At 42.0% G+C, this 17,760-nt stretch overlaps 2 protein-coding genes across 2 annotated transcripts in view; both read right to left on the bottom strand.

Annotated features, from left to right (window-relative positions):
- Positions 1 to 374: 374 nt before the first annotated feature.
- Positions 375 to 9,918, bottom strand: cfap206 (cilia and flagella associated protein 206; the record flags this gene model as incomplete). The annotated part of the gene is made up of 12 exons (XM_079526026.1): positions 375 to 596; positions 1,116 to 1,259; positions 2,221 to 2,414; positions 2,739 to 2,879; positions 4,342 to 4,546; positions 5,377 to 5,496; positions 6,282 to 6,469; positions 7,193 to 7,351; positions 8,688 to 8,876; positions 9,267 to 9,357; positions 9,634 to 9,717; positions 9,817 to 9,918. The coding sequence occupies 12 exons, from the start codon at positions 9,916 to 9,918 to the stop codon at positions 375 to 377; spliced, it is 1,839 nt and encodes a 612-aa protein (XP_079382152.1).
- An 812-nt stretch (positions 9,919 to 10,730) lies between these two features.
- Positions 10,731 to 17,760, bottom strand: part of LOC306941587 (uncharacterized protein) — a 28,239-nt gene continuing 21,209 nt past the window's right edge. Inside the window, exons 21-25 of the mRNA XM_079527124.1 lie at positions 17,318 to 17,510; positions 16,591 to 16,715; positions 15,719 to 15,909; positions 14,283 to 14,416; positions 10,731 to 13,893 (exon numbers count right to left, since the gene is read on the bottom strand). Of these exons, the coding sequence (XP_079383250.1) occupies positions 13,661 to 13,893; positions 14,283 to 14,416; positions 15,719 to 15,909; positions 16,591 to 16,715; positions 17,318 to 17,510 (876 nt within the window). The 3' untranslated portion in view covers positions 10,731 to 13,660. The remainder of the gene's footprint in view (positions 13,894 to 14,282; positions 14,417 to 15,718; positions 15,910 to 16,590; positions 16,716 to 17,317; positions 17,511 to 17,760) is intronic.

Below are 17,760 nucleotides of genomic sequence, written 5' to 3'. Positions count from 1 at the left end.
AACACTGTAGGTCACCCTGCAGCTGGCCTCTCAAAGCAACAGGCAACATGACTGTCAAATGTATTCACCTCAATGTCAATGTTCTTTTCATTTTGCTATTAACCGCTAAGTTGAAAGCAGTTCCTGCAGCAGAGTATTATCATTTCATTACATAAGATTAATTAAATAGAAAGTCAAAAGAAATTTTGTGAGAAATATTACTTCACACACAATATTATATTATTCACAATGAGCTACAGTCCTGCTTTAATGAAAAACAATTCATAATTGTTGTGTAATTTCTGTATTTCAAATTTGAAGAACCTCTGAAGAAACAATAAAAGCTTTGATTGCTAAGAGACAAACAACCACACCCCGCCGCCCCTCAAAGCCGGTTATTCGTCAATAGATGTGGTCAGGTTTGTTTTAATCATTTGCCCAGTCTTATTTCCTCGAAGGCCCGCCAGGTACACCAGGGGCTTAGGAACATGTGTGGATGCGTCTCTCTTGGTTTGACAGGCTGCATCCTTGGGTGGGAATGTCTGCGTGCTGTTGTCTCGTCTCATGTGGCTCAGACCTGTCTGCATGGAGTGTGTCACTGTAGTCCGAAGGTTAGCCTGTGATCACAAAAAGAATACAGTCTGCACACTGGGTCATGCTCCAAAGCTTTTAAATGTATTGTTTGCTTACACCATCATTGGACGGTCACGGGATGTTTTGAGCCTGCCGGCTCTTCTTCAGCCTGTGATCACAAAAACGGTGTGAAGTCTAAGGTCTGAGTGTGAGGGTGTGAGCAAGTGGGCCCCCAAATGACTGACAAAACGAGAGACAGCAAACTTTGTGCGACGGACGACGGGTTGCGCCAGTCTGGCGTTTGGACAAAACACTAAGATTTTAATGATAAGTTATCTGTAATATTAAAAAGTGAGTAAGTAACACTAATAAATTATACTATACGTTCATTCTATTGATCCAAGGTGGAACATGATCGATTGATTAATCATTAAAATAAACAGCTCTGAAAATGCACACAAGCCTAATTGATGATCCGTCTCACGTCGCGTGAACTTGTCGATCTGCCATTTTCGACACCAGGCGAAATTAATCAGGCTTATTAGGAATCAGGCTTTACTGACCAGTTTGATTGCTTTTCGTCGTAGTTCCCACTCGTTCCACTCATATGATTTGACAATGTTGGTCTCCAGCAGGTGGGTGTCAGTCTGTGTACAGCTGTCACACTTGGTAATGGGCTTGACCAGTAAACTCTCCCCTGACTGCATCTGTGAAGTTACAAAAGAAGTTGGCGTTACTTCGCTGTGAGCCTTGAGAGCAATGAGGCTGGAGTTGGTATAGAAAGCACAGAAAGTCTTAACCACTTTAATCTGGGTAAAATGGCCAAACATTTGCAAAAATAGCCGAATTACAAGCTCAGCTTGTAGATAAGATATTTCCACTATTAAACCAACAAAAGTTCAAGTTTAAGCTTGTGTTTAAGCTACAGTATAAGCTGTGGTGTTGGAGAGACACATTCACCGTGAGCCTTGAGAGTAATGAGACTGGTTCAAGAAGTGTTGCCTAACTCCTTTCAACCTGACTTATGTGGGCATGTGGCATGATGGCAGTCTTGATCTTTTTGGGGAAAACACTGATACATAAATAAATATCAACCGTTTCTGGAACAGGGCCCACATGAAAATCTCAAAAGCGTCCGCGGCCCACCCATCTGACACATGAAAATCTCACCCATCTGACCACTTAAAACGGCAGCTGTGGGTGGGCTGCGTGCATTTTCATAGCATGTTACAGTATGATCAATCTATTGATTGTGTTCCAGCTCTATGGAACTAACGTTGTATACTTTCTATTCAGCAGTATCACAATGAAAGTTCACTTTTCAAGGTTGTAAAGAATCTTCATCATCACACACACACACACACACACACACACACACACACACACACACACACACACACACACACACACACACACACACACACACACACACACACACACACACACACACACACACACACACACACACACACACACACACACACACACACACACACACACACACACACACACACACACACACACACACACACAGAGAGTGATCACAGGCAGAAGAAGAGCCGGTAGGCTCAAAACATCCCATCCAATGATGCCAGGTGTAAGCAAGTTATTTGGGGGCCCTGGCCCACAGCTTGAGAACCACAGACTGATCATAACAATAACAACCACCTCAGTATATGGAGTGACAGTGGAGAACTGCTGGTGGAGCTGAAGCAGCTGAATGAGCTCAGGGGAGCGCTTGGCCCTCTCCCCCACGGACTCAATCATCTCATCTGCCCTGGAGGCAAAGTACAAGGCAGCCTGTTTGGAGCTGAAAACGTAGAATTTATCCCTGTGTTTCAGCACTCCAATGCTCGGATTACCTGTGCAGGAAATGAAAGAGATGTCAAAACTTCATTTTGACATCCATTATAATTCAATTTGTATTACCTTTTCTCCATGTGACAGAGGGGTCAAAGTTGAACGAAAGCTCCACTATATGTCCCACCACGGGACTCAGGCAATCAATTAATACCTTTGCAACCACTATATTAATGGAAAGCATTTCAAAAATATGAACTAACCCTTTAATCTGCAACAGATTATATACAGTGTGTAGTGTGGGTCCTTACTTCATCTCTCTCTCAGCTAAGGGGCCCATAGTGTGAAAAACACTGAAATCCCTGCTGTTAAGTGGAATCACATACCTGGCAGTAGAAGCCCGCCTTTCTTAACCAGCGCATAGCCACAGTAGCCTTTATACTGCAGTGGCAGTTTGTCAAGGTTTGCAGTCGTTTTGGGAAGAAGCCACTCCTGTGTCTTCATCTCTGAAGGATTAATACAGTCACCTGGAGGTCATGAAGAAGACTGCAGCGTTCATTCAGGACAATTACATTTTTGTTTTCAGCAGTATGAGATTGTGTGTGTGTGTGTGTGTGTGTGTGTGTGTGTGTGTGTGTGTGTGTGTGTGTCAGAATGCACTATACATGTGCTGTTAAAGTATAACAGTTACATCAGATGCACCTCTTGACATGCTGACGGAAGAGTCTTAAACAGGTAATGTTGTTGCACCAGGGAGGAAGTGAACTAAGAAAGGGGAGGAATGAGGAATCTTTATGTATATATGTATCGCCATGTTTTGTTCTTGCTTAATGTGAGAGTCTGCTAAATGCCTAAATTGTAACCAAGCCCAAGTGGTGCTATCATCACTGTACATAGGTAGATTTATTTCATCCTCTTAAAGCTCTAAAATTGACTTTCTTGACAATGTTATTTTTGTCCTAAAGGGCGAGGTCACGTGCACGCATCCACCTGGGTGACCGCAGACGGCAGACTGCTGGGCGAGCGCTGGCGCTTTGGTATGGGGGGGGTCAGATCAACATATGGAATGAATTTTGTACTGGCGTGTCTTGAGTGTACAGGGTTTGATGAATGAAGTGCCTGGTGCTGGGAGACTGGTGCAACGCACAGGTCCTGGATCTGGTGAGAGCAGGAATGGACCTGGTGAGACGGAGGAGGGGCCCGGACAGGAGTCAACCCACAGAGCCTAGTACTTCCTATATGGTGACGTGTCACGAGGAGTGACCATATATGGAGGTGTAATGTCACGAGGCATGACCATATATGGAGGTGTGATGTCACAAGGCGTGACCATATATGGAGGCGTGCCCATATATGGAGGCGTGGGGTGACTAGCTAACGGACGGGAGATGCAGGTTTTCATAGTAATGCAAATACAACTTATACAATTGGAGTGGTTGTATTTGGTCTTCCTGCTCATCAATTCAGACATTTAGATCAAGTGATGTGAAGGCAGTATCACATCAATCGACAAGGTCAAAATGTAATTTCTCCCCATAACAAGCAGGCAGGCTATATTAGCTCAGCGGTAAAAAGATCAGTACTCAGCGTAAATCAGGGCTAGAACATAAATATACTTTGGCATACAATGAATAGCAAAAATAGCCTATTTACAAGCGTCGACACATTGTGATTTTGTAGATGGGCTATAAAAAAAAAGAACATTAAACCTATAGGAGGGGCTAGCGCCCCTCAAAATTCAAGATCAGCCAGGAGAATGAGACTAGCAGGACACTGCCAAAGATACCAAGAGCTTCCAGCCAGCAAGTTAGTGCTGTGGGAACCAACACACGGGCACCGGTCACGAGAAAAACTCAAAACTCAAGAAAGAGAACCGGGATACCGGGATGACTGATGGAAGCAACGATGGAGGGCTGGTTTGAGGACGACCTAGAGAGATGGCATGGTCCACAATACAGATGCCCAGTAACAGTGGCAGATGTACAGTACCTGTACCTGAAGACTCGGCCATTCTGTCCTCATCTGTCTTGACGTCGGAGCCCTCCAACAGGCCGTCTAAGTGGCCCGCAGAGAAGAGCTGAGCCTGGGAGGAAAGGAATGGCTGCAGGTGTGTCACCATGCCGTCCAGGATGCTCAGCACAACCATCTCGTCCTGAAGAGTCCTCCACAGCGTGGCCACAGCCCTGAAGTGTGGCTAACACAAGAGATCGTTACTGTCAGGTGGAAACCATGCATGTCCAAAAGCTGTTACTGTTGAGGAAATGGTGGGGCGGCAAAAATAACCAATGGATACAATGTAGTTATCATTTAGTCACAAGCTCTTGTCAATACTATTTTTGCCTATAAGAAAGGAAAAGAAAAAAAAATTGTGAAAATAGCCATCTACAAGCTCCCATCATGTGAGTAGATTCACTACTTTTGTGTGACATTTGTATGGTGAAGTAGGACATTAATTTAAGAAATGATATAAAAAGTTGGAGATACAAGGTTTCTACCCGACAGCAACGGTATGCACGTCTGTCTCTATATGTAAGCTGCGTGCTCCACAACACATAGGCCTATATACATCAGCGGTTCTCAAAGTGGGGTCCGGGGACCCCCCTGGCATAATTGAGGTGGTTCCAGGTGGTCTCCCAGCAAAATGTGTTAATATGGCATCAAAATCAACCATTCTCTCCATTTCATACATTGACTGAAAATTTGTGAAAAATGTGGAATACCCTTTGAAAAAATGTAAACGGTCATTGATCGTTTATGTGGTCCCTGGCACAAAACATTTTCAGATTTCAAAAACACATCTATTTGGAGGTGCTTCCATATAAACCGCTACTGTAGGAATTTCGAATTGTAGGAAAAATGCGGAAGTGCAAACTCGCCTAAGCGTGCCTGAATCGATTCATTAACGAGCTCTCTGTGTTAAGCCCCAGCTGCACGCTGCAGTTCCAGCTTTGGTCAGTAGGGTTGGGCGGCTTCAACGTTTCCCAGCCGCTCTGGTGACTTGGTTACATCATATACTGTACTTACAAAAACCTGTGCGGTAGGTACGGCCGTCTTTGTATGCACTGTGTCTTTAATCTGCTGTATCCGTGATACCAGGTCAGTCTGTAGGCGTTCAACCTGCTCGGCGCATAAACACACATCTGCCTGTCGATGAACACAAAGAAAGACAATTAATACTTTTTACAACTCTGGACCACTTAAGACACATTTACCTATTTAATGAAGTACCTTATCCATCTTCCAAAGCTGAAACTATTTATGAACTGAAGTCATGGTATAGGCTATGATTTGTTGTGGTATTAAGTAGCCTATTATAAGGTTTATTTGAGCCGTCTTTAGTTACAATATTTATTTATTTATTTAAGTGTTATAAAAATGCTTTTCTAATATCTAATCAAATCAAATACTGTATAGCCACGCCCTGAAGAAGTCTTTGGTATGACCCAGGGGAATTGAGCCCGACCTCCCAATTTCATGGGCAGACACTTGAGCCACAAGGCCACTGAGCTGGACACTGGTAGTTTGTACAGTATATAGGCCAATATTATACCATATGTTGATTCTCCTTCAAAATGAGAAGATGCACTGGATGATTCTCTACTGTTAACTGTGAAATTACATGTATGATACAAGTACTCTTTATGTTGTTTCTTTATACAGAGTTTGGTTGTAAAGCTTCTATTCCTGACATCACAAAACCTTATGTAGTGGATGTTTTCTGAACAATTTGGGTTCAGGCACTAATTTCCAAAATGTATATAACAATTGCTTATCAGAAATTCAGAATGCAACAAAGGTTTTTCATATTATTTTAATTTCCAGAGTTTAAAATGATCTGTTAATTCACAAGATTTGTTTATAATCACTAGTACAATGCTGATTGTATTGCTGGATAAAAAAAAACAATAAAACAATGACATTCGACTCACCAATAGGACTTTAAGGAAAGCTTGGTGCTGTCTGACATTGTACAGGGCCTGTTTGAGCTGGTTCTCATCAGAACCCATCAGACTCTCCAGTACTGCGGTGTATTTCCATGCCAAACTCTGTGACAGAACCAACTCATGTTCTATTACGTTCCTGACGGCTGGTAGCGCCTCATGTAGAATTTTAGGCACTGTACCAGAGGAACAGAAAACAAAGTGAGGAAAGTCATTTCAAAATGATTTTGCAAAGCATTTGACAGATCATATTTTTAAGAACATTCTGTATTACAGGCCTACGGTAGGTCCTTGGTTGAAACATAATTATACCTCTTTTACAGACTGGAGCTTTCATATTTCAGCATTTCTGTGTGATATATTTTCCATTAAATGAATGCAAGTGTTAATGTAATGTTCTCCTTAGAAAGCTACACAATGTACACCGACTAATAATAGAAACAAAACATTAATTTAATGCATTTAATATTTCTTTCCCTGACGAAGTTGGAAAAACTATATACGAAATCTCTATAAATCAACCACTAAAGCCCTAATTTATACTTGGCCATACAACGGTGATGCACGTCAGAAATACCCAATCTACAAGCTCACTTGGTGTGCTTTTTTGTTGTCGCTATTTTTGAAAATGTTTTATCTTTTTGAAACTTTTTTTTTTCAAAGCGCAACATCCGAGCGCAACCAAACATAAAATTACTTCTTATAGTTCTACTGGATCTCTTCTCCACTGTCCCTCCAACATTTTTGTCTAGTTATAATTTTTTGATGAAATTGTCAATAGGCTGTATTTAGTCATAGTCAAGCTTAGTTTTTATTTCGTTTTCGTCAGTGAAAAAAGGTAGTCGGCGAAAACAATCTGTACGTTTTAGACGACGAAATCAACACTGCGTCAGACTCACAGTTGTCAATGCCCTCTCCTCCCTTCTTGCTGAACTTGTTGAAGAGGCGGATGCCTGTAACGATCGTGGTCAGCTCTGTGAGCTGCTGCTCCTTGTCCCTCTTCAGGAGAGACATGAAGGTCCCCAGCTCCACCTGAGGGAACACGCTCTGCAGGGCAGCTAGCACATGCATACTTTGTGTTACTTAACCACTTACACCAGGTCCAGGGACACCCAGGGGTCCTTCGGGGGGGGGGGGTTCCAGGGGGGCCCCAGCTAAATTAGTTAATAGAGCAAAAAGACCAGTGTAATACTATAGTCTATTTTCAATTAATCTTGCCATTTAATTAACCATTTAATTTTGTAAATGGTTTTGAACAACAAGAAATCCTGTATGGGTGTCCCTGGTACATGAAAAAGGTCCATTTGAGGATCAGTGACTTAAGCGTAATACGACAGGTGCTCCTGCACCCCCAGATGTCCTGACTGTTGACTGTACTATGCACACACGTCATTTTGGAAAGAACTTGAACAGAGGGTGTTCAAGGGTGCTGCTATTGTGCATGTTGGGCTTACTGGAAACACTCTGCTTCACCAGTGGTTCTCAAAGTGTCATTGAGTGAGGTTCCAAATGGTCCCGTACAGGTGTGTAACTCAGACTTATGGGGTCCTTTGAAATTAAAAGGTTTGAGAACCACTGTACACGAAATGCAACAGAACCTTAATTAGTATCATCGTTATTATTCTGTGTGCATAGTCTGTAGTGTAGAGTATACTATTGCATGGAGTGCATGCTTATGAATGAGGACCCTACCCATCCAAGTATTACATCAATGGATGGATCACACATTAAGGAAGTCGAGGACTTTAAATATCTGGGTTCATATGTGGCTGACAGCAGAAAGGACTTTCTTGCCAGAAAGGGACAAGCCTGGAACGCCTGCAACAAACTCCTCAGAGTCTGGCAGTCCAGCGTTTCAACCTCCACCAAGGTCTCTTTCTTCAGGGCCTGTGTTGAAAGCATCCTATTATATGGTGCTGAGACATGGACTATGAAGAAGGAATTACAAGACCGGCTTGATGGCACATATACAAGACTCCTCATGTGTGTTAAAAACATTTCCTGGAAAACTCATCCAACCAAAGAGCAGATCTATGGTGAACTGCCACCAATAACAACAACCGTAGCATGTCGTAGAGCGATCTTTGCTGGTCACTGCTACCGCTCCAAGGATCAAGTAATATCAGATATCCTGCTATGGCGGCTCCCCCAATCGTCCAGAGGAACCAGGCCTCATACATATCCTGACACAATCTCCAGGGACACAGGACTGACATTCCAAGAACTGGGAGCAGCAATGGCTGACAGGACCCGATGGAAAGACGTGGCACCTACGATCTCGACGACAGTCGAAGGATGATGATGATGACTATTGCATGTGCTCATGATGTAGGACAGGCTATGACCCTAGCTAGAATCCTAGTGTTGAATGCACAGTATAGGTTTGTAACAGACCTGTTGTCTCTCGCACTGTGTTGAGGTCAGAGGGAGAGCCCAGGCCAGAAGACAGCAGCATGTAGTGAATGATGGCGTTGTAAAGAGCTTCCAGTTCTTCTCTGGTCTTCACCCTGGTGTCTGTGATGTCTCTCATCACTGGGCTCAACCTGGACCGCAGCACGCCATGGTGCTCTGAAATGAACTCAGCTGTAGAAACAGAACCATAATGGAAATTAGCTCTCAAGCTTTTGGTGTGTGGTTTTATCATTTGGATAGACTACTAGACAATAGACACATTTTGTTTAGGTATAGGCCTATGCATTTTTGAAGAAAAAAATAAAATAAATACATTTACCGACAGGAGAACAAATTAATATCGGAAGCAGAGTCCTGGTTAATAAATAAGGTCAAATTTGGACCCAATTCTAAAGCAAATCATGTGTCTATCATTGTCTTATTTTCCACTGTTGATGGGATGAGATGCATTGTTGTACCAGGCAAAATAATTCATTTTTAAGTGAGAAAGGCTGTAAAATAGGCTTAAGAATTTGTTCCATTCCTAAAGGAATGGTTTAGAATGCTTTTTCATGCACTTACATCGAGAGGTGTAGTTCATATCAAAATAGACTTGCATTTTGATTGTGTCAAGGGCTGGGCTACATTTTTCCATCAGTTTTTCCACACACAGCTGTAAAGAAAGACAGGTGATGTGATTTCAAAGAACATTCAAACGCACATTACACATTTTTGAAGGGCAATTTCAGAGTTTGTGTAATAACAGTAACCATCCTGTAGATGGCGCTTCAAGCCTCCCCGTTGTGCATTGGGAACTTACTAGAAAGTAGTCGGGGAAATACATGTATTTAGACGTGCCTGCTTCTCCATTTAAAATTAACAGCAATAACTAAATGTATTGAATAGCATGCACAACATTGCACATTTAAAGACCCCAAACTTCATTCACCTGCACAAGCTTTCGTACATCTTGCTTCGTCAGCATCCTATCAACGTTGAATTCATTTCGAGGATCCAGGACTACAGCTTTTACCTATAAAAACAAAATGCGTTGCATGCTCGACAGTCGCACGAATAAACTGACGAATAAAACATGTTTAAGCAATAAGCATACAGTAGTTCCTGCACATACCACGAAAGCAACCAATGTATCCGTCACCACGTTTCCATGTGCTGCACATTCCTGAGCAATCTCACGAATGATGTTTTTAATCACACTCTCCGCTTGAGACATCTCGTTCGGTTAACAAGAACAATTTACGGAGTTTGACAGAGTTGTTGATATGTCGTCATAGTAACGGGCCGCAGTTTCTGCATTCAATTTGACAGTAACCCCTAGAGGGTGCCAAGTTACCAACGTATTAAATGATGCTTGGATTGCACTATGCATTAAAAAGGGGGGCAAAGAAAGCCAATTACTGTAGATTAGTCAATATACAGCATTTGGCTTTCTTTGTCATAAATGTGTTTGAGTCATTCCATGAAACTGTAGTATTTGCAGTCCCTCTGACCGTGTGTTTTATTGATTGGGTTACCAACATCTATTTTTAAAAGCTTTTTCATTATCAATTGAAATGTTCACATGATTGTTCAGATATGATTTCCTTCTTTCAGTAGATGCCACCTATTTTGTCATGTTCCCAATGGCCTTCGATGAAAGTGGACTTGCGATATGACTACTAAAAATGTACAAACGTCCATAAGTAAATAAGTGATGCCATTCACATATAAATCTGTGCTTTGTAGCTGGTCATGTTTAGTTTTTGAATAAATAGATGAATCATTAACATAGCTTTCTACTGTATACAGTAGCTCCGTGACTCAGTCCCCCAGTCACTCTCAACCCCGTTACACAAGTCATTCTCACCTGCATACAAATGATGAACTGGCCATTTAGTGACATCACCAACAGGAAGTTGCAAGTCTTCTGAACAACATGCTACAAAAAGAGGCAATTTCACACCTTAACTTATTTTACAATGTTTTCACTTCAATCACTTTCCAGGACTGATAGCTCAAGACAACTCATAAGGGACAACACACAAAAAGATTTAAAAATATATTTATTCTAAAAAACAGACGTGACATACAAAGCATCATTTTGGTGAAATGTTGCAGTCCAGATGGTTAAAAGTACATTTGTATCAGGTTGGAACAAGGCAAGAACTCCTTCTCACTTCAAATCTAGGATTACACCTACTGTAAAAGGCCAAGTGTTGAACAACTTAACTGATCTGCCTTACATAAGTCTCTAAAGTTCCCACAGTGATTACGTGCCGATTTCCACCAAAAACCTGAGCTTTAAAAATCAAATGACAACCCCATGTTTAATAGTAGAAAATATGGCAATTAAAAAACAAAAACAGGTCTCACACAGACACACACACAAAATGAGGCGACTATGCAAAAGTGCACAAAAATACAAAAGACAAATCATGCATCACAAAAGTACATGGGGCTGTATAGGGGCTTATCAGGATTAAGCAAGTTCAAAGCAACAAGGCAAATGCACCAGTTTTGGCCCCTCTGAAAACTTCACAGCACTAAGACCTGATTTATACTTACTTGTGTGCTGCTGAAACACGTAGGAAAAAAAAAAGCAAATCTACACGCTCACAGACGGAAAGTGATCACCACTGCTGTGCACGTCAACACATGACAAATACATGCTGACAAAACGGTCAAAGACAAACCAAAACCACAAGTGAAAACAAATAGAAGACAAAGCAATACATATTTTAAGTGGACCAAAGAAAAGCATAGTAATTCACTGTACACAAGTTTACTGTACACAAGAGACAAGGTGATGATCAGTATTCTCAGAGCAATCCCATGCATCACATAATCCAACATGGACATGATACTTTTAACTTGCTATACAAAAAGCCTTTCAAAAAAGCTCAACTGGTTCTTCTGGCGGAGAATCAACACTCCAGAGGGAAACCCAAACGTTTACACATGGGCCTTCTTTGGTTGTACACTCAAGAGTAAAATTAACCCTCATGATTTTACAGTGCAGTAAGGCATCAATGTAGTTGCTCTCAGAAATGACTGCACATCATACAACCACCAGCAACCAGTGCTGCAGCATTATTGGTGCATCCTTATGTTCCGTCTTCACTCACGTTTGCTGGTCCCGTACGGCAGTGGTTCCCAAACCTTTTAATTTCAAGGACCCCTAATTTGTGTATTCATGGACCCCCATAATTCTGACGGTGTACAAATGCAAATTTGGTCCCATTTGTACACTACCAGTCACAGGCTTTTAAGGTTCCACTTGGTTGCCAACTATCAAGCACTCATTATGCTGGGGACCCCTTGAAACTCCTTCAAGGACCCTTGGGTCACCACTTTGAGAACCACTAGTGTATTGATTATCATCAACAACTTAAAATGAATAGTACATTTTAAAAGAGGAAGGTAATTTATTTCTTGCCCAGACAACCTGATAGCGATACACCATCAGATGAGCAGGATCATCAAAGTCTATAGCCTGACTTAAGTTGCATGTGGGTGTTGCACACCAAACAGCCAATCTACAAGATACTCGAGTATGAATAGTGGGTCTTAGGATAACAAAATGTCTTACTCCAATTTGCGTGGAATTTGTAAGATTTCTTTGAAGTCCGTTTACGTGGCATCAACCAACACTTGCTCCCCATCATCATCAACAGTACCGGTAGGCAGACTTACAAGAGCAGTGACGGGTTCATGTTCTTGAACAGAACTACTTTAACACACAGGTTCTTGTACTGGAATTGAGGACATTGAAGAACACAGACTTTCTTCTCCCTCGCTTGCCATCGCCTTCATGGAGATATTCCATTTTTTGTGTGCAACACGTCACATAACTAAGTATAAATGAGGCTTTAGAGTCATGACTGCTGCCCTGACAGAGGACATGCACAACACCCCTCCCACCAGGAAAAAAAATGGCAAAGGGAATGGTTGTGTTGCCGAACTGCATTTAACTTTTGTAACTTTCACATTGTCACATGGATAAGATTATAATTTAAATGCAATTAAAACATTTTAAACTTGCACCGAGTCACATGGATAAGATTATAATTTAAATTAAAAATATTTTAGCTATAATCATTTAGAACATATAACTTAGATTTAAATTTGATCAATATGTTCGCACATGTCTTCTGTGTGTCCCTAAAGTGGTTGTCCTGAAATTTGGTATTGTGACAAAAAAACAAAACAAAAAAAACACAAAATTAAGGCCATATATATTAACGAGGCCTAATTCCACTGTAGTTCTAATCTTCCAAGTGTTTACCTGTGCTGCAAAAATAACCAACAGCACACAGGGATATGTTTCTTTACAGAGGCACACAGAACCTATTTGAGGAAAATGACAACTCTTAATTAATAAAAAGCAATTTCATCCTTGTCACATGCGTGAGTCTTGATGAGTAAGTTATGGAGGCATAACCTCAGTGGCAGGTTAAAAATCACGCCTGCTTATTTCAAGTAAGAGCTCACATTATAGAGAGCATAGGTCAAGACTCTGCCTGATGACAAGGATCAAATTAATACAAAAGTCAGTAACGTAGAAAAGACAGACAGAAAACGAAACATTTAAAAGCGTATTATTACTGTACGTTTAGACCAGAACCATGGCACCATGGAAGCGCTGTATTGCACATTGAGATGTTCAGAAGACGTGGCCACTGAAGAACTTGAAGGTTCCGAATATTTGGGGGAGAAACGCAGTCTGAAAATTCCATATTTTGTTCTTTATGAGATACGACCAGTCTTGCAAGTCAAAAGGCTGAGATATTAGAGGTCTTTGTCTCTGGATGACCATTCAGCTCCTTCGACAGCATTTAGGAAAGAATTGGCCGTGGAGGACACTGCAATACTATTGAAGCAGAACTCCAGGATAAGTGTAGGACAAGGTTTGTTTCTTTGGCAGCTACCAGTGCACATTATACAGTAATCCACGTACCAGCAGATCCGAGTCCAGCTCAGAAGCATTTTCTGAAGACGATCTGTGGTCCAAACTCCTCGTATTCTTCCCGACTGATCCAGGCAGAAGAAAAGGATGGCAGGTTGGCCAGCACACCGCCACCGCTCCACACACTGAAGTCTCGGTCCTTGGGACTGGTGATGTGGACACAGTCCGCCAGGTCCGACGGCACCATGCCCCCGATTTCACTCTGCAGACGTTCCGGCAGGCCAGACAGCAGCGTGTTTCCACCTGGGTGGAATGGGGGAAAACATGATATCCAATGAAGGTTATCAAATTCAGTGCCGCAGTGAGTTGTATATCAACATCATAACAGCCCTACTGGGTTATAGCTTTAACCACTTAAAAGCCCCATTTCATGGTAATTGACAGCCCCCCAAAATGTGCGAAAGGCACATAATGAATAGAACATAACACATCGCAATGTGACGTGAGCTTGCAGATCAGCCATTTTTTTAAATGTTGTGAAGATTTAGCCCATGATGACATGCCCAAAGTAGGGACGCCAGGTTGAAAGGTTATTACAATAGAGATGCCAGGCTAATACAACGCTGGTATGGTTTCTTCCAAAAAGCATTAACAACAAGTATGTGGCCGGTGTGTAATGAACAAAACCATACCTGACAGAACAATGTTCCCTAGGAAACTCCGTCGTAGGTCAATGTCTGAGCCCAGGATCGACTTGAAAATGCTCTCGTGTATCCCATAATGGTCTCGTCCAATCAGTTCTGGTTTAAAGAGAATCTCAGGAGCCCTGGATAAGTAAAACCAAACAGGTTGACCTGGTTTAAGACAAGTCCTGCGTCAAGCCTACAGAATCACAGACTGCCGTAGTCAGCCTTTCTTTGAAGAATCTGATTTGGTCTCTTAGGCTGTAGATTATGACCAAATCTGACACTTTGACAAAACATGCAGTTTCACAAAACATTGAGATGACTTTCCAATTCATTCTCCCACTACTGCAAACTTCTGTGACTTAAACACATCTGACCATGTCATATGGGGGAGCATTCTGTGAAAATAGCAGAGCTACAATCTCACAATGCATTCGTGAGTAGATTTGATCTATGATGAGCACATTATGGGTTTTTTCCTTTGTATAAAGTAAACCACACAGTTCAGGTTTGTAGTTTGTAGAGTAAACCAAACCTGAACTGTATTCCTGTCAAACAAATCTGAACTGCAAGAAAGTGGTGTGACTTGTCTTGAGTAGTCTGCTCTGCATGCCACAAATCAGGTTTTCTGTACACTATTCACACAAAATAGCGAATAGTAAAGTGTGAATGAGTCAGCCAGACTTATTGCATAGCGCCATCTGGGTCAGGTGATTGTGTGGCTTTTGAGTATTTATTTTCAGTGGTTGCAACCACTCCTATAGACCAGGGGTTCTCAACGTTTTTGGCTGGGGACGCCCGGAAATGCTTTGGCCATGTCTCGCCCCCCCACCCTCCATACAAACTGACTGCAAAAATAACCTTAATGGAGAAAATATATCATAAATGAATACTGAAACCAGTAAACTAAATTCTTAATTTCCATTTTCCAACCATTCAGTTGCAAAAAAACAGCTATGCGTGTGGCTGTGTCCGAGCACGAAAATAGCGTTTTTATTTAAAAGAGAGAGAGCGAGGAGAGAAGTCGGCAAGTACAATTACCTAAACAAGATACTTGTGGAAGATATAGATCAGTTGAGTAAATAATATGTAGTTATATTTATAGAATAGATTAGTGGTTCTTGACAGGTCCAGGGATCCTCAGGGTTCCTTGAGGGGGTTCCAGATAGACCCTGTATCCGAGTGTACAAAATAATGCTACCAAATGGAGCTGTAAGGGGTCCATTTGTATACGTTCAGTCAGAGTCATTTGGTCTTCTTGAAATGTAAAAGTTTAAGAACCACTAGAAAAAGCATCCGTGTCATTATAAATTCTAGCTCGTCGGCTAGTCAAAAATAGCAGATACAGGCTTTTTGTAGAATCTGCCTCGTCTTCCTGGGTGAATAAAGCAACACCACACGGCCTCTGCTCATTAGGTAGAGTGTTCCCTGGAGGGCGTTACCTGAACCTCTCTGTGTTGAGGCAGATGATCTGTCCATCAGGCAGGGTGTAATACATCTCTCTGCTGGCGGACCCCCTGCCGGTCTGCTCCACTTCATAGTTCAGAGCAACGCAGCAACATTTCTCCTTCATCTCCCTCACTATCTCCATCTCTGCAGTGGTCCTCATGCAGACCCCCTGCTCCTGTAGAAGCTTTGTAGGGGACCATGAGGGTTATCTTTAATGCATGTATACTGTGCTTTGGTCCATAGGGGACCATACCAAATAGAGCTCACTTATTTGCCGAACTGTTGTGAACATTCTTTGAATTATTTACTTTTGATGGAGATTTGGTGGAGGGGGAAAAAAGAGAGCAGAATTATAGAGCCATGGGAGACCCCAGTCAAGTATATTTATTTATATAAGGTTTAAAGCCGTTAAAATTTTAATTTTGTCCAATCTGTATGTATGGTAAACTACAATTGTGGTGTTGTATTTTGGGTCCCTGCTCTTCTATGACATTTAGATCGTGTCAAAGGTCATGTCTCACCTAGACAGGATCTGACACGAATTTGAACCAGATGGTCAATTTATCACCTGAGCAAGCATTCACTCCATTAGCTCAATGGTAAAAAGGTTAGCAAAGCGGGATCAAAATTGGGGTAGAAGAGGAAAGTTACATAGTGCAGCATTAAGTGGTTAAAGCCGCCTTTGAGTGACATTTGCAGAAATGAGAAAAAATAACCATGTAAAGACAGTAACAGTTTGTGGTTTAAAATGTACATTAGGAACAATAAGTCCCTGTTGTACAGTCTAGAATTACAAATTCTCAACAGCTTAAGCGGTGCTCAGAACAATGAATGTATGACTGAAAACGTATGACTGAATGAACACCTTTTTCAGATGCATGGTGACATCCAGGCCTGCTAGAGGAACACGCTGCACAGCATGAGCTAGACAGTATCCATCATATACCGGCACACTGTGGCTCACTCCATCCCCAGAGTCAAACACCACACCTACAGACAAAGAACATATTCTTTACATTCAACAGAAAATAATAATTTACATGACAAGATAGCTGGCAGATGAGATGACTTATTCTTTCCCAAATGGTCGACTATTACAACATGCCCAGAATAGGGACACTAGGGTTCATGTGACTAAGACAGTGGTTCTCAAAGTGGGCTCTGAGGACCCGCCACAAAGCATTGTGATCAGGGGTCATCAATATGTCTGTACACGGACAAATGTGTCGTTGGCAAGCCTCATCCGTGGCAAATTCTAGATTTAGTTTTTACACACCATTATAATGTTCTTCAGGATAATAGGACACTGATTTACTATGACACATTAGGAGTCCACTAGGACAGAGGTTCTCAGGCGTTTTATTTTCAAGGACTCAAGGACCTATAATGGAAATTTAGGTTAGCTCTTTGTGTTGGACTACTATGTCTGTGGCAAAAATATATTTTTGAGAAAAATGTCTACCACAAGCCATCATGTTGTGAACTTGTGATGAGATGCGTTGAGAGCTTTTAGATTGGTTATTTTCAGATAATCGCAGATGGGGTCCCCATACAAACACTGGGCTAAGACATTAAATGGGCATTCCAATAACCTGTGGTCCTCCCAGCCGCATAGAGCGCCAGTACGGCCTGCATAGCCACGTAGGTGAGTGGCACACAGAAGCACTCGAACATGACCTCCACCATGCGCTGCCGGTTCACCAGGGGGTTCATGGCCGCCTCGGTCAGCAGAACCGGGTGGTCCTCCGGGTCAACGCGGAGCTGCTGAAAGGTGTGATGCCAGATCTGAAACAATAACACAAGGATGACTGGTTGGTTTTACTTTGCTCTGATGAAGGCCACGATCTACAATCGCATAATCATGATGCGTGAGCTTGTTGTAGATCAGATTAGTGTGGCACCGTATGACAAAGTAGGAGATTCATTTACTTTAATGTCAGGGGCCTTTACTTCACTAAAAAAGTACAAATATGGAGTTAAGAGATATGGTGGCACTAGCCAGGACATGATTGTAACTGGATAGTTGCTGGCCGTG

The sequence above is a fragment of the Electrona antarctica genome, assembly GCF_951216825.1.
Source record: "Electrona antarctica genome assembly, chromosome: 17".
Lineage (NCBI taxonomy): Eukaryota > Metazoa > Chordata > Actinopteri > Myctophiformes > Myctophidae > Electrona > Electrona antarctica.
The sequence above is the reverse complement of the archived record's forward strand: the minus strand, read 5'-3'. Positions and strand labels throughout refer to the sequence as shown.